Source organism: Cyclospora cayetanensis, unplaced genomic scaffold (genome assembly GCF_002999335.1).
Source record: "Cyclospora cayetanensis isolate NF1_C8 unplaced genomic scaffold, CcayRef3 CcayRef3_contig_4, whole genome shotgun sequence".
NCBI lineage: Eukaryota > Apicomplexa > Conoidasida > Eucoccidiorida > Eimeriidae > Cyclospora > Cyclospora cayetanensis.
In genome coordinates, this window is record NW_020312369.1 from 337,501 (window position 1) to 356,286 (window position 18,786).

An 18,786-nucleotide genomic window follows, 5' to 3' on the forward strand; every position below is an offset into this window, starting at 1 on the left:
CCTAAATTTTGGAGGCTTTGGTGATTTTTGTTGGAGTTCCAGCTCGCGCCATCGCCTGATGTACAAGTAACAGACCAACGAGTTTCATCTATTAAGTTCTAAAGATGACCAGCGATTTTGCCACGACAGCAACCTAAGCCGAACGGTCAAAAGGGGACAGCAACTTAGAGACCGATACTGAGACAGAAGCAGGGGAACAAGCAGAACTCGACAGATGCAAGGGTATAGATATGAAGCCGCGAGCAGGCACGAGCAGCTGTACAGCTAGGTGAAAGGAGAGTAACGCAGAAGAGACTGAAGCGTTACACTAAAGGGGCAAAGGTGGTAAGACATATACTATGTGACACTGGCACTGGGGTTACAATACCTACGAATAACAGAATAATAAAGCTTTTAATAGCTGCACAGACACATGTGCGTATGCAAACGCAGAAGTAAGTATGAAGGCAAGATCACGCAAGCAGAGACGAGCTACTATGGAGACGGGCATTTACATTTTTTTATATGCGCCGGGTCTTTACTTGTCCTGTTGTACTCAATTTTGCACAGAAGATGACGCCCTAGTGCAGCAGGTATTGAAAGGGCGTTGGAGCTCTACAGACCCCACCGGGCAAGCAGTACAAAACTAGCGTTTCTTTTTACAAACAAAGCTGCAATATAACGGGGAGTGGCGGGTATGAAGACAAGCAGCTCAAGCGAATTGAATGGCGCTTTGCTAACGGCGTCTGTAGTTGATACCAGTACGTTGGCAGGTATATAGAACAAAGTGCTATGCTTTTGCATCTGCTGACTGCACTCTCCTGTTTATATTATAGCCGCGTCAATTTCCATTTATTTTTTGGAATGCACTCTAAATGAGAAGCCACAAACATGGTGAGCATTAACGCGGTTGGAAGGTGTCCATGCACCACAACCGATTGGCTTATTATCATGTGTCAGTGAATGTATGTATCGCATCCTGTACAAAGGTATGTTAGAGGATTACACAAACCTCAAATTTCGTTAATATGTGGAGGATGATGCATTGCTGTAGTACACAGCTTCTTCAGATAGTCGTCCGAAAGATAGCATCCCTTGCCAGGTAATTTTTCAATATGGACGGGCCCATTTACCAAAATCGAGAATCTTTTTAATTTTGCCTTCTTAGTGACTGCAGAGACCCATGTAGAAGGATGAACTATGGATGTGAGATAAGATACATTTAAGAGGGCTTTATGCCGGTAGTCCGCATATAAACCTTTCACATCATGCTTTTTGGAGGTATCGAGGCAGATAGAAAAACAGGAAAAGGCTTTTGGGTCCGAAAAATCGGGCAAGTGAGACATTATAGCGAGTACCGAGACTTGGGTTACAGTGACATCAGAAAAACGAAGCATATCGAAACAAGGAATTAGAGATTTAAAAGTGACGGTAGATTCAGGCACGCTGACGAAGTAGCTCTAGTTGAGCAATCTGACTGACTGTTTCTTTTTTTGCAATGTATGAACATAGCAAGTCTATATAATTGCTGAAAGTGCCACTTTCCTCTGCGGTTCTACGACTCTTAGTGTGCTAGCATTAACGAGCTTGTGGCTAGGTGCAGATACACAAGTACACAGGCGAAACTCGATGGAGAAGGGCAACCACGTTGTTGCGTTAGGGAGCTTACCGAAACTACCATCTTCAAAGAGTTGTCGCAAGGAACGAGAAACAGAAAAATTGCACTGTTTTCGAGATCACGAGCGGACTGAGATCACTCCTTAATTTCGGTTGCTTGCCTGTGTTGTAGAAAAGCAATCGATTAAGCCAACCAGCAGGACGTGAAACTTTAGCAGACTTAGGAAATAATTATACAGGAAATGCCCCGTTTTCTGCTAGCTGATCATTTGGCCCTGAAATCGCCCACGAGAGGATGAATTGAACTTTTCGCACATCGCCTCCCGTGCGTCATGCCATTCCATTAGGGCATTGACAAAATATTGCAACACCCTCAGACTCTGAAGGATTCTTGTAGAAATATTTCAGGTCAATGCTGATTCTAAGCTCAGGTAGCGGCAGTCTTCAGCAGGCGGGTATAATAATTTGTTTCCTCCCTCCCCCCAAAAGTTACAAGTCCAGCTGCAAAGTTGGAAAATGCTGGGCCTGGACGACCCTTGGGGCATTGATTCCCCGCAATAAAACAAAAAGAGTCTAAATCCATTGCAAATATCGTTTCTAGTAAATCTGGCACAGATTTCGTTGCATTTGCCTAACCTTTTCAAGCGTTTTTCGTCGCGAGCGAAGGATGCAGTGGCTCTCGGGTCAGGGTTTTTACTGACCAGCCAACGGTAATTGCATACCACGTGTTGGTGGGCATCTCTACCGATAGCATTAGCAGAAGACGTCATGAAACGAGTAGCTAATTGCATTATATCTGCTGTCTTGAACGATAAATCACTCCACGGAGCAATTTTCTTCACTTTTGGCTCCCCTGTTTTCGGTCTTTGCGACTCGGGCAGGAATCAAATGGATTACCCCAAGCTACTCGGTCCCTCAAAGGAAGGGGTCTTTACAATTCATTTAGGGAATTCGGAAAATAGAATTGACTTCGAGTATATTGAAAGAATGCACGAACTCCTTGAAAAGATTGGTGGGCAATCGCAGACATGTGCTCAGCAAGATAGATCCAGTTGAACGCAAACATGCAAAACTATTATTTTCCCTGCTAAGAAATTTCTCTTGCTATTTCCAGAGGCAACAGAGGGACCCACTGCATGCGTATTGGGTGGAGACGGGAAGTTTTTTAGCAATGGATTAAACATCGACATGCTGATGGCCAAGCCGAAGGAGCTCATTGGGTCATTTCAAAGACGTAAAAAGCGCACAGAAACCACAAACTATAATCTGAATCCCATGAAGTATGTAGCCAGTATCACAGACATCAATACACAGCACAAGTACTGCAAATAAATCTGCATAACGCAGAGTAGCAGACTATTGTACCTAAATTTACACTGCTCACACCTGCCAATTCAATGCCTTGCTTTTGTTCTATTTGTGTGCCAGTCCTCAGCCGCTTACTGTCCTTTCCTGTTCCGGTTGTTGCGGCTGTAAACGGCCATGCGGTATGTTCTTTCACAGCATAGCCTTATATCTATCTGCATCCTCGGTGTAAGAGCCATGCATGTTTGTTGTTCCTCTTCCTATGATTCGAGGGGAACGCTCTTTACCCATAACTTTTCCTATGATTCTGCCATTTGTGATTGTGGCGCAGTTTGGAGGAGGCGCAATGATTGCACTGGTGTGCGATTTTAGAGTCATGAGCAAAAGCAGGGGCTTCCTGTGTATGAATGAAGTGGATATTGGACTACCCCTAACACCAGGTAACTTCCCTTCAAAAAAGCCTTTTTACTTACTCTTTCACTTAGACTTTAGAGAAGTCTTGGCTGTACGGGTATATCAGCAGCGGGCAGCGACAGAAGCTGTTTAAGCAGCAGCGAGGACGCTGGCAACAGGCACGCGCGCAGCACGGACATCGAGAGGAAGACGTATACGCCGATATTTGGCAGATAAGAACTTTTAGTATAACATCCTGGACTGGTGATCTAGGCAGGGAAAGAAGGGATAGCAGGAACAGCAGACGGTCCTTGCAACTTTCATGGAATGCGAGAGACCTCCCGTATGCTGTTATGCATAGGAATGTGCGCGGTGGCGAAGAGCAAATTGGACAGGAGTTTATGGACTCCCACCATTTTAGGTGCGAAAAGGTGGGGAGGAGAAGAATGCCTAAGAAACCGCATTGTTGATCTGACCTGTGACCCAGGTACCACTTCACCCTGATCGCTTTCCTGCTCCCTAAACACTAATCCTTTCGAGGAAAGCACTATTACTTTCACGTCTGAAAAAATCCTTCTACACTTAAAAAAGCCCCCACCCTTAGCTGCCTGAATTCGCGACTGATTGAGCAGCATGTGATGAATTGTCGACAAATCCAGACTACAGAACTTACGGGCTTACAGCTAACTAGCTCTTACGCACAGAGGCTGGCGTTACTGAATCAGAGCTGAAGGCTCAAGATTTAGGCTATGCGTGCTTTGCTGGTGCCTACCCAGGGGAAGTGTTGGCACAGGCGCAGGCCCTTGCTCGGAAGGCGGCTCCAAAGGGAGCGACGAAAGCAATTTATCGGTAAGTTGTATTCAAGCCTACAGATAATTAGTAACAAATTGTTAAGTATTCTCAAAGGTAATGAGACTGATTACGCAGCTTGAGGCATTGGAATACGTGTCGAGAAGAGGCAGAGGAGAGGGCAGGAGCAAAATTACCTAGAGAGAGAAACGATAAAAAATCTTTGGCATGTGAAGGCCCTTGCCGTTCAGCATTGCTCACCTATAGGCTAATAGAGCTTTGTGTTTCTTCTAATGGCACATTAAGTAGCAGATTTTGAAACCGATTAGAAGCCGCATCTGTTCTTCGACCCTTCCCCCGTTTTCTGGTTCATTTTCACTTTGCATCGTGATTTCTTCACTGCAGCTGCTTTTAACTAACTTCGCTATTTGATAATGATTTCCGTTTGTTCGTTGCTGCTTAAGGCTCATGTTTTTTTCCCATTTAAATTTAGTCCTGGCGAAATCCTTTTTATGTCGCCGAGTGCTTGAGTTTTGTCTGCATATGTTCTTCCCCAGGGGTTTGAAGGAAGAAATGTATGGGGAGGAGATTCGTCTCCTTTCCTCTGGACTCGGCAGTGCCACCCAGCAGTTGACCATCCAAATTAAGAATCTCTCAAAAATGTAAAAGAGAAGCACTACTTTTTGTGGTTTAATCACATTTAGAATTGCAGTTATGAGTACTTGCAAGCTCCGCCACCCTTACAAATCAAGTGTCATACCTTCTCATTTGCTTGTATACTCCATCAAGTACTCAGGTATAAGTACACTCTGAAGCGGCTGCTTAAAAAGCTGACGGTGTGCCAGTGGAGCTAGGGGAAATTCAGTGACCAACTTGACCTTATAGGAGGCCTTAACCCGTGTAAGCTCGTGCAGTTGCTTCTCATGAGACATTCTGGCTGCGGTCCGGTTTTTTCTGAGGACTGCTGATCACAAAATTTCGTCTTTCACACCACTAAATATTCAAAACTTTTAGAATATAGATACAAGGCCACAAGCCAATAATTGAATGTGTACGAAAGTACTTGAGAATCTCTCTAGGCACATACTGGATTTCCAATGTTTCAGCACCTCCGAAAACTGCGTGGACGTTCTTATGTGTTTGATCTTTGCATACATGCATCGAAACATCTACAAATGCAACAAGCTCAACTTTTGATAACCAACGGACAGTATGAAAAACAAAGACCATGATACGTAGTCCGGCTGTTTCAATCGCAGTAAGCTTGAACAATCGACAAAGTGTGGTGATCTAAGACCATATCGCGTAAGGTGCTTAGTCTTGTTTGTGGGGCTCCTGCATTAGTCTACATGCTTCGGGGATTGGGGCTGCAGAGACAGTACGTCCGGTCACAGGTTTCCCAGCCTGCCATGTTGAGAAGCTGCATCAAAAGCGTGTACAGATCAGCTTCTACATGTATATCAGGGTACAACAAAATCATATGGAACCAAATCATATGCTGGCAGGGACTGAGTTGGAACAGTTCCCTTCCTGTTTCACTGTGAGCAAACGAAGTCCAAGTTGAGAGATGCTGCATAACCCAGATGTGAAAATTGTTTTGCTAATGTATTTCAGCGCAAGCCGCATTGGAGGGGGTCCTGAGTGAATAAAGACCTGCCTTGTGACACAGCTTGTGCCGTTGCAAGGCAAGTGACAAAGAGAAATAAAACATATTATTCAAAGAATAACGGAAACTCGCGTTGCTTGGTGGTTCCCCTTATTCCGTTTCATGACTAACGCACGCCTACTACTATAAATCGAAGCAAAAGGTTAATCCATTCGATATGGGTATAAACAAATCTATCAATTCAAGCACGCAAGTTTGTTCTAGCGATGTGTAGAGGAAACGAAGTCCAGGACACGAAGGGATCGACACAAACCCTCAGTCTCCATAACTAATAGATATTCTTAGTACTTGCACCAATGAAAGAGAATAACACTCACTCTATCCGTAGCTTGCCCATTAAGTGCTCCAGCACACGTCACATGCAGCCCCAGGTGCTGAAGTGTAGGCTTCTTTTGTTTCATGTATCACGTTTATCCCTAGTCTAGGCCAAGCTAAGGAAAAGAGGTGAATTTTATATGAAACTTAATAGATTATCTAATTGTATTTACGAGGCCTTTGTTTCTCGCCTGTTCCTGCTTTTCCTGTACACAGGGGCCCCCTCCTCGTACGCCTTACGCAGAACAAGCTTCCTGTACACAAATCTGCGCTTGTGTGTTTCATTCCTCAGCGAAAGGAAAAAAGTTATGCCACCTCATTCTCTTTGTCGGCTTTCTTCTCTTCCCGTTGTCGTGCTGGATCATTTTTCTCACATGTCTTCGTGCTTTGCCCTCAACCAGCTCTTCTTTTCCCTTTGTTCTTCTTTTTCTCCCTGATGGGCAACTCTCTTGTTTTGGTAATGGTGCCAGAGTTCATTACAAGAGCAGCTTCCTTCAGCTAAAATCGTTGCACTTCGCACTGTGCTCTAATCTTCACGCAGTGCCTGCATCCTGTGTGTATCTGCGCTTCCTATTTCTTTCCCTATGCGTTCCTCTCTATTGTTTTACTCCACTGTATTGCTCTCATAGCACACATTTATCTTTCGCGATTGTGCCCAATTCATTTTTGGCCCTTACCCTTTGCCTTGACCGTATACCCGGACGGGAGAGAAGCGGAAGGGAACTGGCGGCTTCATCTCCTCCTTCCTTCTTTCATTCCTTAAACAGTTAGTTGCTTTGTCGCGTTTTCCCTCTTTCGTATCCTATTTTCTCGCTAGCTTTATTACGTCTTGTGCTACTCACAGAGCATCTTTCCCCTCCTGTCAGGGTATCCACGCTCCGGTTGCTTGTTGCTGCGATGGGGTTCGATCGTTATCGGAGGGAGGATTCTTCACATCCCAATTATCGGTTTTTCCCCAATAGATCACGAGCCCAAACGAGGATCCTCTCGTGGGCTTGCCTGGGTGTTGGTTGTTTTCTCACGATCTTCTTCCTAAAAACATTCGAGCAAAACAACGAAAGGCTTAAAGAATATTACCAGCAACTTGCTACCAAAAATCCGCACGCCACAGCACAGGCCCAGGTAAACAGGGGATAGTATACGATACGGGAGCGTGAGACGGAAGGCAGAAAAAAGCGCTGTCCCTATGTGTTAAGATCAGCAAGCTGCTCACGCCCCTCAACCCACTAGCGCTGCATAAGCACGTGACATGCATCTCGCGTCGATTCTTTGTTGTGCTTGCTCAGGTGGATGCTCAGAACAACCGTCTGACAGAAATTTTCTATAAGGCCCGCAGAGCAGATCTCAATCTTCCGCGAAGGCCCAGGGTCCCTCTGAACATAGAAGACGAGGACACACAGTAAAGGGCCTTAGTTATGGGCGGGTCAAGTGAAGAGGGTATTGGAGTTTCCTAAAGAAATTGGGGATTCCAAAGTTGACACTCAAGCCCCCTGGTCGCTTCTCAGCGCAGAGTTTCCATGGACGACATTGGGGCCCTTTTCGGCGGTAGAGAAGGCCCATGCGGTCGTGCGGGATCGTTTGTAAAAGGCACAGGGCCTTCAGTCACACTTAGGGACGGTTTTCCGAGACGTTAAGTGCTCATATCAACAACTGACGTGGGACCCGGAGGCCACCCTATAACAGGCTTAGTTTTTTGTGCAAATCTGAAGGGAGCTCCCCTTTGGCGGCTGCCTACAGGTCAGGAGAGTGCCTCTTGAAGATAGAACTTTAATTGCGTTTATCCATCAAAATTCTTTCCAGGAAGCATATAAGATCACAGCAAACGAAAATGTGGCGTATATATTATATCACAAAATCGCGTGCACATGTCATTATTAGAGCCGTCTGTAACGGTGCTTGCTTGCCCCTTTGAAGCATCCACACCCAATACCAATCACCTTTACGCCTCAGCACTGCCAAAACACTCCAACCGCAACGTCTGTGCACTGGCGGCGCCCTCTTACTGAGTGAGTTCCAGGTAATGCCGTTTTGGGCAGAAGAAGCGAACTTTCAAAGTGAAGGACAGTCAGCTACGCACATGACATCCCAGGAGGGTTAGCGCAGCCACAAATTCATGCTACCTGTTGCGTCAGCTACTTTTTAAATTGGTTAACTGTGCTTTGTTCAGCGGTGATGCATGCATATATGCGTTCACCAGTACCACATATCTTGTGAGGCGCACTACAAAGAAGGAAGTCCTGCTGGATGACAAAACCTGAAATCTGAGCAGCCGTGGACAGGAACATAGAATGGGCCCTCTCCATTTCTGTAAACTGCTTATTCTTCCAGAAAATATAGAGCACTACAGCTGTACCGTACCTTATTCATATGCAGACTCATGCCCTTTGCATCCTTGAAGGGAAATGCACTACCTAGCCCCTACCCTATCGCCCAAAAGGATCATGATCTCTTAGTACGACTCCTTCTGGCAGCTAGTGAGCCTATATTGGCTAGATGGGGCAGAAAAGGCAGCTAGGTGCTCCTATGGCAGTGATCAGACCGTATTTTGTAAAACGATTACATGGGAGCTGACTGTCGAGATAGATCGTTTCTTCATGGAAGACCGCTTCTGGCTGCAAAGCACAGAGTGGGATCGTATTTCTGTAGTAGTTTTTGTTCAATAGGAGGCCTTTGGTGGGTTCTACTTTCGGTTTTTGTGTATTGCTAGGCTCTGTGTACGATTGGTCTGTAATGGACTTCCGAATGGTCATCATTTCAGCCCTATTTTTCGTTTCTTCTTACTTCATCCTTATGCTGCAATGCAACTTTGGACTATCTAGATACAGTTATCCTATTTTGTACACTCTATTTTGTGGTAAAGGGGAAAATGCATGCCATTAGGTCTGCTTTCTTGCAGCTACCAGCCCCAAAGGCGCTCGTGCTGCTACTTCAGTCATGCGGGCCTCTGAGCAACGTGGCACAGTGACTTGAATCCTCCATATATCCTCTGATCAAGAGGTCTTCCAGCCTCTGCCACAGTCGCTAACACAAAGCGACACAGAGAGACCCCTGTTTCCTTAGGGATCCCCCAGCGCACACGACCGTCGCGGCTGCGTTGTTGCTGATGCAAGAAGCCTGCACATCTCTCAATAGCTGAATTTGGAGCATAGTAAAGAGCTCATCTGCTATACTCAACTGAGGCTGGTATCTTTCCCCTCTTCGGCTGGATCTGCCTACCCAGTCGCTGGCCCGTGCGAAGGCGACGCTTAGAGCTGCTTCCAAATCCTTACGGTTTAGGCGTAGGCGTGATGGAACCTTCTGGGGTTCCTCCTCTGCCTACAGTCGCAGAGTTCGAAGCTGTTGTCGCCGCTTTACAGAGCAGCAACAGCAGCACTAGAGAGCAGGCACAGCAGCTACTTCAAAGACTGCAGCAGCAGAGGGAAGACTGTGGAGAGTTGTGCCTCGCCATCTTTGAAGCCACCAATGACCCGTCAACGGCCACTGTTGCTGCTGTGCTCCTCCGCAGCGGAGGTACGCTGTAGAGTGTTGCGGCGTGGGAGGGTTGCGGGAAAGGGGATATGCGATTTAGAGACCTCTTGTTTGTCTCCTCTGTTTCCTGCAGCATTATGGCACTGGAATGCGCGCCTTGCGGCGGCAGCAGCATCGAAAAAGCGTCTTGCCGCTGCAGCAGCAGGAGAAGCAGCAGGAGCAGCAGCAAATGCTGCCGCGGCGTCTGCTGCGTCCCTGGCGCAGTATGTGTCGCGCATGCAGCAGTTGATGGCCAGCGTAGTGGCGCTGCTGCAACAGAGAGCAGTGGCAGGCATGAAGGGTACTACGATTAGAACACCTTTTTCAATCCGCAATCCCCCTAAATGACGCAATCAAGTGTGCCTCCTGATTGCAGCTGCTCTGCTACTTCTGTTGATGGTGGCATTCATTGCTGGTATTGTGGGTGTGCCGCTGCTGTCGCCTATCTAGGGAGTGGGGAGCGTCAGCTGACTCATTCCTTTTGCTGTTTGGCCAAGAAGGGCATCGCAACGGACGCCTCTGCCTTCCTCTCAGCGATGAAGGAAATCCTTAGCAACGTGAGCTGCCTGTGAGGGCAAGCGTCCCATATGCAGATGTACATTTCTCGAAAAACTCGGCTTTTATTTCGGGCTGCATGCTCTTTCATACGCTTGTTTGTACATACCTGTAGTTCTGTTCCAGCGGACTCTAAGGGGACCGATCGAGGGGTGTATATGTGCATGAGGGCGGGTAGATCGGGTGTGTTTGTGATAACAGAGGACTTTTGCTGCACTGAATGTATCCCACCTCAGTACCTTTCTTGCTCTCACTGCTGCCACTAAGGCTGTTGCCGCCCCTGCTGCCGCTGCTGCGTCTGCAGGCTTCCGCCAAGGGCCCCATGGAACCAATTCCCCTGTTCTGGCTGTCGCTGTTGACGGATGTAGCGCAGGAGATGCAGCAACAGCAGCAGCACGGCATGCATCTTACGCTGCAGCAGCACGCAGCTTGCTGCCGTTCTTTCCAGCAGCAGCTTTTGTTGCCGTTGGTGCAGTTCGTGTTGCAGCGGCTGCAGCATATTCTAGACCAACAACAACCCCAGCAGTCAGGCAACGGAGAGATCGGTGAGGCGTTCTCCGCATCATTGCCGCTGAGATATCGCAAGTCCTGATATCGTTGCAAGTCCCCTGCCTCGGCGGGTTAAGGGTCCTTACAATTGGTGATGTGTGCATTATGAGCGTGGTGTGTGAGGAATGCTTCCTTCCTCTTTGAGTTGAGTCATAATTCCTTGAATTGGGGTGTATCGACAGCTTCCTTAGTGTGTTAGTAGTGCCGATGAGTTTTTGAGGATGTACTGCAATACAGCGCAGCGTATTCCACAAACAAGCGCCAGGGGTGGTGCTGCTCGTCTTAATTGCCTGTGCGCTTTCTTTACGGTGTCTACGCACGCGTTTTGCGGCATCTCTGCATGCCTTCGATGATATTTGTGCATGTGTCTGCTTTGTGTGGTTCACCTGCAGCTGCCATCTTAGCAGCATTGGACGTAGCCTGTTCTTGGAGTTTTGGCCATCTGTTGCTACGGCTCTCCAGTGTAGACGAACTCTCTCTGACGCCTCCAGCTGAATGGATTCCAGTCTTTTTCCCTGCTGCAGCATCAGCAGCAGCTGCGGCAGCAAGTCATCCTGCTGATGCGGGCGGAGTTACAGCTGCTGTGCAGCCCCTGCCGCAGCAGGACGGGCTGTTTGTGCTAGTTTTGCGCTTGTACAAGTTGCTGCGTCTGTCCCAAGAACAGGAACCTGAGCTCTTCTCCACAATTCGTTACGTGCTGCAGCGCGTTGCGAAATTTAGGCCCATTGCAATGGCGGATGCGCTGCTGGGAGGAGATAAGGAAGGGGCGGATGAACAGGGAATTGCCTTCGCTGCCACCTGTCCTGCGTCACCCTTGCCCTTGAAGAAGAGCTATTCTGGGCCGGTTGCAAGATCTAAGAAACAGCGGATCACAGTGCTTGTATACGTGCCGCTTATGCAGGTCCTCCTAGATCTTTTGGAGTCGTCTGCATTTTGTGAACAGCTCCCAGGGGCCCCTGCGGGCTCTCAGACTCCTCAAAAGACTCATGGGGTGTCCGCTGAGATTCTGCAACTAGAAGAGGTTCAAGATCTTTGCGCAGCCCTTGCAAATCTTGCAGGTTTGTTTGTTCCTCCCCTGAGGTCCATCCCAAGAGACCCCCATGTCAACCCTTCAGCCCTCTTCAAGTTTTCGGAGAATCGGATGACTTTGTCTGTTGCCCCTTCGCCTTACGCAGTCCCTCTGTGTGCGCATCGCATCGCACTCACGCACTCTCTCTGTGGTTTTCCTCTCGTGGCATCTGGGCGGCTTCCCGTGGAGTCCTCTGCGCGCGTACAGCGTATTATACGTATTTGTGAACTTTCTCCTGATGGTCACTACTTATCTTGCCCATCTTGCTCATCTTGCTCATCCGTGTTTACTGCTTCTGTGGAGATATGTGCCTCTTCGCTCTGCTTATCGCTCTCTGCAGACTGCCTGGAGGCCATTCCTGAAATTCTCTTTGATCACTTGTCATCCCGCGTCTCGCCTCTTTTCGCCAGGTACCGAGCAGCAACGGCAACCGGAAGGACAGGGGTGCAGCAGATTGTATAGCATGAGTAGCAGCTGTAGCAGGAACCATACCCCCAAAACGTCCAACGGGGGGTCATGAAATGGTCTCTTCTGCGTGGACACATGCATATGCTTTCTTCTGACGTTCGCATGCAATGCCTGCTTCTCCCCGGCTCTTCCTGGCCAGACCTAAATCCCTAGGCATCTGCTAGACCTAATTTGTCTATGCCTCTTTCTCTTGCCGTGAAGTGCCTCTATTTTAGTCATAAATTCCGCATGTTCTTCCCGTCTTTTGTGTGTAGCTCGTCTCTTAGTCGGTTTCCTGCTGCCACAGGCTGGGACTTGGGCTGCTTGACGTTGCGGCGGGTTCCTCCCCAGGAGCATCTCTGGCAGCGGAGGCTTTGGCATTGTTGGTACGTGCATGGAGCTCGTGGGTGTCTCGTCTGCTACTGGCTGCCGATAACCAACTAATGCCTGAGCCGCCGCACATGCAGCAGCAGCAGCAAGCCATGAAGCTCACTGATGCCATCTGGTGGCAAGCCTTCCGCGAATCCTCCGGTCTTCTCGTCGAGGCCTTTGTGCATAAGTATGTCAAACCCTGATGATTAAACCCTCAGCCATACACGTCGACGCCTGCTTTCAGCAGCAGGCACCCTGTCGTACAAACTGAGAATTCCCGTTTTATCGGTGCGCGTTTCAGGGGCCTGCATGCATGCAGTCAGCGCGATGACGAATGTGAGGGCGGGGACGCTGCTAAGAGGAAGGGAGTTTTGTTTCTTTTGCATGGGGGATCCCAGCTGCATGAGTTTCTTAAAGCCCTGGCCCAGATCGCCCTTGCTTGCCCTGCTAAGGCCCTTGCTGCTGCCACTGCGAAGCAGCTGCAGTTGCGGCAACAGCAGCAGCAGGTGAGGGATGGAGCAGCAATTTCTATTGCGTCTGGGGGCAACCAGCAAGTGCAAACGCAAATTGCGCTGCTCCAGCAGCTGCATAAAGAGCAGCACTGGCTTCTACTGTACATCCAGCTGCTCATTGTAGCCCATCAGGGCCCCGAGGCCCTCGCCAACCACCGCCTGGGCCCCCCCAAGCAGCTGCTACAGGATGAGGCGGCACAAGAACACGTGAGCTATGTGCTTTATCTTCTTGTGTTCTCTCCTTTCGTCTCCGTTTTTGCATTGGTTGCTGCAGTAGACTTGCTAACTCGTGGCTCTTCTTAAATGCATGTGCCTATCAAAGTGTCTTACTGTGTTTACACTGCAAACACATCTCACGGAGTCTCGCGGTGTGCGCTCAGCTCCTTCGCCTGCTGGATGCTGTCTTCTCAACGCTCGATCTCGAAACAGCTGCTTTAAAAACAGCAGCAGCTGCTGCTGCCTCTGGTGCCACAGCAGTAGATCAGCAGCAGCAATTCCTGGTGCAGGCACACCAACAGATGACGTCCCCCGTAGTGGTGGAGGTTGGACTTGGTGTCGTATGCCTTGTGGCTAAGGCCTATCTCTTCAGAGAGAGGCTTGGCAAGCCCCTACTAGCAGATCTCCTACTACCAGGTCGGCACAGCGAGCGCCCTAAACCCTGGCCTTTGCGCCTCCCATCCCGTGCATTGTCTCCGTGTGTAGCGAAGCGTAGTTTGCAGTCTCTCAACATAAGTGTCCATGTAAAGGTAAGATAAGCGCTGTTTTTCAATCTTTTCATCTTACGTCTCCGGTTGTGCATCTGCTATTGTGCTACAGAGGGTGGCCTGAAGGTCTTGAACGCAGGCGTTTCGCTTTCTGCTGACTGCCTCCTTGCTGCTCCTCAGCATCCAGCCCTCAGTTTGGCTAGCGCCCGCACCCTTCGCGTGTAAGTTATTCTTTTCGTTTCTCTCTCTCTCTCTTTCTACATTTTTGTCTCCTCTCCCTATTCTCGCAGCTCCGTCAGTAGCTCCTCTGTGAGCAAGTACAGCAGCAAGCGTCTCGGATCCCCCTGTCTGCACAGATATTGAGAAAACAGCACGGTTATAGAGGGGGTGATCACACTGTGCTTGCCGAGGACTGGCAACACGTCGCGTAACTCCATGCAAGCAGGAGTGTATGTAGTGGCCTGCCCCACTAGGTAGCCACACATTCCCCCGCTGTAATCCTATTGCTGCTGTTGTACCCCTGCAGGTTTGCTGACAGCCATAATCCCTGCTGCGCATACCTGTGGGAGTCTGCCGCCTTTCAGGCGCTGCTGGACAGTTGCTGCAGCTGCTGTGCGGGGTTGCTACAGCCATCGGCAGCGGGAGCACCCTCCAACAACGAAGCAGCAGGAAACATGAGCAACGACAGCAGCGTCAAGCTAAGGCAGCTGTCCAGCAAGAGCTGCTCCTCCGTCTTCGCAGCCTTTGCAGCGGCTGCTGCTCCATCAGAGCAGTTGTGGGGCCTCGCCAAGAGGCATGTTGCCCAGCAGCAGCAGCAACAACAACAGCCACAGGAGCCCTACCACCGCAGTGGGACGATGCTGAGTAACGAAGTTGCCACAACTCGCACTGCCGCTTTGCTGCAGCGGTGCAGCGTCGGGCTTGGCGTGCTGCAGGCAGCTGCAGCAATAGCAGAAGGGAGCCAACCACTGCCGATCCCAGCGGTAGGGGTCTTTGGCGTCTCTGCACACTTGTCTGCCCAGATCTTCCCGTAGGAGGCTTCTCAGATTCTCTCAGGATTCCTTCAGAGTGACGTATCTCGGTTTCTCTGATATACACAGTCTCCTCTCGTACAGTCCATCTGCGAGGCGTCCGTGTGAAGGCCCAAGCCCAAACCCCAGTGCTTCTCGGGGTGGTGTGGGGAGTCCGTGTGTAGTCTTTATCCGATTTTTTGGTAGTGATTTTTTTGTGCTTGGTTGTGGCGAGCCGCCCTTTGCACTAGCACGCACGAGCTGCCTGGCTGCCCTCTACTGATTGCTTGTTCTTCATGCGCTGTCCACAGATCCGCTGGGTGCTGAGCATGCTGGGAGGCCTCGCATCAGGGGCCGGAAGAGAAGGCGCACGGCGGCTGCTGCAGTGGATGGGCCCCACACTGCGGTGTGCCTTTGCGGTCACTCGCGCTGCGGCTTCCAACCCAGAGGCGCTCATGGAGTAAGCTGCTTGTGGCGTCCTTCTAAGTCTTCAACGGTTACTTAATCTGCGTGCGTCTCTGCTCTTTCCAGTGTTTGCTAAAGTCCCGTTGCTGTCTCGTTTGTGTGGTGGCTGTTCGTGTCTATGTGCCCTCCCCTTGTCTTTTTCGTTCATGTCAAGGCTTCAAACCCTGTCCCTGGTCGTTTCAGCAGGTGCATGGCATGAAATTGGTGCGAGGGCGCAGTATGGGGTGGATTTTGATATGAAAATTTAGGATTTTAGGGTTGTTTTGCAGCGGACTGAAGTTTTCTCGTCGCGTGGCCGCCGCTGGAGCTGGCTGTTTAACCCAGGAAGAAGCGGAGGCGCTTTTGGCGGAGTACACGACGGTGCTTGCTGCTTTTTCTGTGCGCATCAAAATCAAGGCCTCGTTTTAGATCCCAAGCCATGTAGAAACTCCTAAAATTTTCTTTGACCTTCAAGCCCTTACCTTTGTGGGGTGTGCCGATGTGTAACTACTCACTCCATTAGCATCTCTGATGCACGTCGAGTGGGCTTAAACTGCCGGATGCTGGTCGTTGATGGCGTGGCGTATAGACGAAGGTGTGGGGTAAGGCGTGTGGTGTGGGATACAGTCAAAACTAGATCGTCAGATGAGCCCTGACGAGGAAGATGCGGCCATAACAAATGGAGAACAGATCTTCAAGTAAGCCTCTTCCTCGCTTAGCCGGTTCAGTCCTCTTCTTAGTGTATCGTCCAGAAACATTTTGTAGATGCTGGTCTTTGAGCAGAAGATGTCGTGCACCTACAGAAGTGCTTTATTTTGTCTCGGGGGACTTGATTTCATGTGTCTACCCCTGACCCGTGGGGTCACAACCTGCCTGCTATCAATGAGAGCTCGAGAAACATTTGCTTCGAAGGCCCGTGAATCGCATATATGTGCGTTTAAGGACTAGCTCTCAGCTAGGGGGTCCATTTGTTTGTATGCATATCAGCCTGCCTGTCTCCTGCCTCAGACTGCTACGGCAACTTGCTGGAGAGAACAGGGGAAGTGCGCGTACGAAGTGGTAAGCAGGTAGAGTTATCAGGATTCGCCCGGAAAGATGGGCAGAATGCGGAAGGGGATAGCCAGGGGCTCTTGAATGTCGTCATTTGGCCTTCCCATTTTTCAGTTTCTGGTTTCTGTTTATGTGCAATGCCAGGTGTAATTGCATCTCATACAATGCAGATTGAATACTGTACATACGCGTATATATATACATATATATATATATTTATATGGTTGCATATGACTTCAGTACCTTTTCCGCGGAACTAGGATTCTGGACTTCATATCTTGCGTTTTTGGATAGGGGGCTGCAAAATTTTCGGCTTGGGTGTGCAGGGTGGCGGGGTCCTTAATTGAGTGCCTAAGGGCGCTACGCCCGCTGTGTGTAGCCTTAACACCCACTCAGCCCAAGTACGCGCAAAAGACCCTCGTACAATAGGGAACCCTGTGAACATAGTTATGAAGCCCCAAACTGACACATGCATAGCAAGTCCTTAGTTGGTGTCCTAGGAGATGCTTCGGCATTTACTGGTCGTGCTGTTTAAGTAAGACGTGCTTGTGTATTCTCCTCAATACGAATGGCAGTTTTTTGCATCAGTCTGTCTGCCTCCATACCTACACGCGCGCGCACGGATATACGCATCCGTTCTTATATTTGGATATGCTTGTGTGCATGCATCGTTATAGGGTTTTAAATTCGTATCTTTCAGTTGTTGGGGTTTTGCTGGAAGACGATGTGGCCCTCGTCCTGCAGAACATGACACCAGAGGACACGCATGTCATGATGACTCTGGTTAGTCCCCTATATCCCGGCGAAACCTATCCTAAAATCACTGTAATTGAGGCCCCACCCTGTGGGTCTCGCCCCCCATTGAGACCTAGCCCTTGTACCCTGATCATTCTCAATTCAAATTCTAAGAGGCTGTCCCATTTTTACCCCGAGCTCGTAAGAAGCATCGCATCCCATGGAGATCCTGTCTCGTTTAGCGAATTCCATGTGGTAAGGGCTACAGGGTTGTACCGTAAGCTTTGGGCTATGTATCTCTTGTCCTGGACTTTTGCAGGCCGAACGGGGGGCCCTCTCTGGGCAGGCGCGTTTGGCTAACGCGGCGTTGGAGGCGATTCATGTAGTTGCAATGCATGCAGCAGACATACAGCTACAGCAAGGGCTGTACAGCCCAAACCTCGAAAGTGCGGAAGCGACGGAGGGGCTGTTTAAACTGATGCCAGGGGCCGATTCGCTGCAACAGGTGTACGTACACCTTGCGCAGGTAATCATAGGGCTTCGAGCTGGTTTGCATGTAGAAAACTGTAAATCCCTATGAAATAGCCCAATCCCAGTTGACGACATTTTAACAGTCTGAAGTTCGTCTTGATACCAAGCAAATGCAAATGTGTGCATTAATACGAACGCATTGTCACCTGACTAGGATTCATATGCAGTGATCACTACTCATTCAACACTTACTAATACTCTTGATTTTAATGCGCCACAGCTTGCCACAGCGTTATTGCAGAAGATGCCCAGCGAACAGATGACGGCTGCGGTAGGCGTCTGCCCCTTCTCACAATGTTCTCGCTGCTCATGTTCAGCTTGGTCTTTTCGTGTCATGCCCTTTAGTGATGGTGAGCACATATACGCACAGCTCAACGTGTACACATATGTGATGTGTTTTTGCGGGATGATTGTGTGCTGCAGGAACAGGATATAATGGGTGCATGTCTTTTTGTTGCACTCTTCTGCATCGGCGTGAGAGCCTACGCCCTCAGGCATCTGCTACGCTCGTTTGCCGTGAACTTTGCAGCTGTATGTTACAGGCCCCAGTAAAAACTTAGCTCTTTTTTTAGCTCACACGAACTGTTTGGCTAATATTTGTGTCCATGTGCAAGCGTTTGTGTGCGTTGTTAGCATTTCATGCCCACTGCGTGTGTATGTTTGGCTCGAGATGGTTCTAAGCCTTCCTCTGTGCCGCTTCCGAGGCTCTGGTTAAATCGCTACGTGCCGTACAGATCCCCTTTCATGCAAATGTGGCCGTCTTACTGTGTGAATGTGCGTACGCAGCAAGGTGTGGGGAGCTGGACTGGGGGATGCTCAGCGGAGTCGCTGCAGCAACGGCTCGAGGAGCTACAGGCAGCTGTTTTAGAGGCAGTGCGAGAGGCTCTACCCAAGAATTTATCAGAGCAGGGACCCCTTCCCCGCTTTAAGCAGCAATACTTCCACAAAAGAGAAGACGCCTTTAAACATGAGCTTGCCAACTTTGTTGCAGAGTTCGCCACGTTTGGGCGTTTCAGGCCGTAGCAAACTGGGGCTTTCCCCACATGTGCACGTATGCGAGCCTAGATGCCTACGTACTCTCGACTTTAACTCCATGTGCTCGTTGAACATGCGCCAAAGGGCGGCCCCCCGTCATAGAAGGGTCACACCAATAAGATATGTATCCCCTTAAGAGCTAGGATCGCATCTTACAGCGGAAGGCATACAGAGGATTAGGCAATCCTGCAGTCTAGCATCT

At 49.4% G+C, this 18,786-nt stretch overlaps 3 protein-coding genes across 3 annotated transcripts; all 3 read left to right on the forward strand.

Moving 5' to 3' along the window:
• The first annotated feature begins 2,484 nt into the window (after positions 1–2,484).
• Positions 2,485–4,749, forward strand: LOC34623122 (enoyl-CoA delta isomerase 3). The gene is made up of 7 exons (XM_026334312.1): positions 2,485–2,608; positions 2,711–2,830; positions 3,025–3,083; positions 3,233–3,341; positions 3,656–3,781; positions 4,071–4,143; positions 4,641–4,749. The coding sequence occupies exons 1-7, from the start codon at positions 2,485–2,487 to the stop codon at positions 4,747–4,749; spliced, it is 720 nt and encodes a 239-aa protein (XP_026190097.1).
• Positions 4,750–6,961: 2,212 nt separating this feature from the next.
• Positions 6,962–7,698, forward strand: LOC113146563. The gene is made up of 3 exons (XM_026334313.1): positions 6,962–7,186; positions 7,393–7,463; positions 7,575–7,698. Exons 1-3 carry the CDS (start codon positions 6,962–6,964, stop codon positions 7,696–7,698), a joined length of 420 nt encoding a protein of 139 aa, XP_026190098.1.
• A 1,653-nt stretch (positions 7,699–9,351) lies between these two features.
• LOC34623123 lies at positions 9,352–18,572 on the forward strand. Its single transcript, XM_026334315.1, has 21 exons — positions 9,352–9,574; positions 9,666–9,872; positions 10,022–10,128; positions 10,431–10,671; positions 11,068–11,733; positions 12,085–12,154; positions 12,499–12,750; positions 12,865–13,282; positions 13,456–13,708; positions 13,892–14,000; positions 14,306–14,762; positions 15,101–15,249; positions 15,524–15,632; positions 15,861–15,931; positions 16,242–16,292; positions 16,610–16,684; positions 16,961–17,066; positions 17,338–17,544; positions 17,770–17,820; positions 17,973–18,080; positions 18,336–18,572. Exons 1-21 carry the CDS (start codon positions 9,352–9,354, stop codon positions 18,570–18,572), a joined length of 4,167 nt encoding a protein of 1,388 aa, XP_026190100.1.
• The last annotated feature ends 214 nt before the right edge of the window (positions 18,573–18,786 follow it).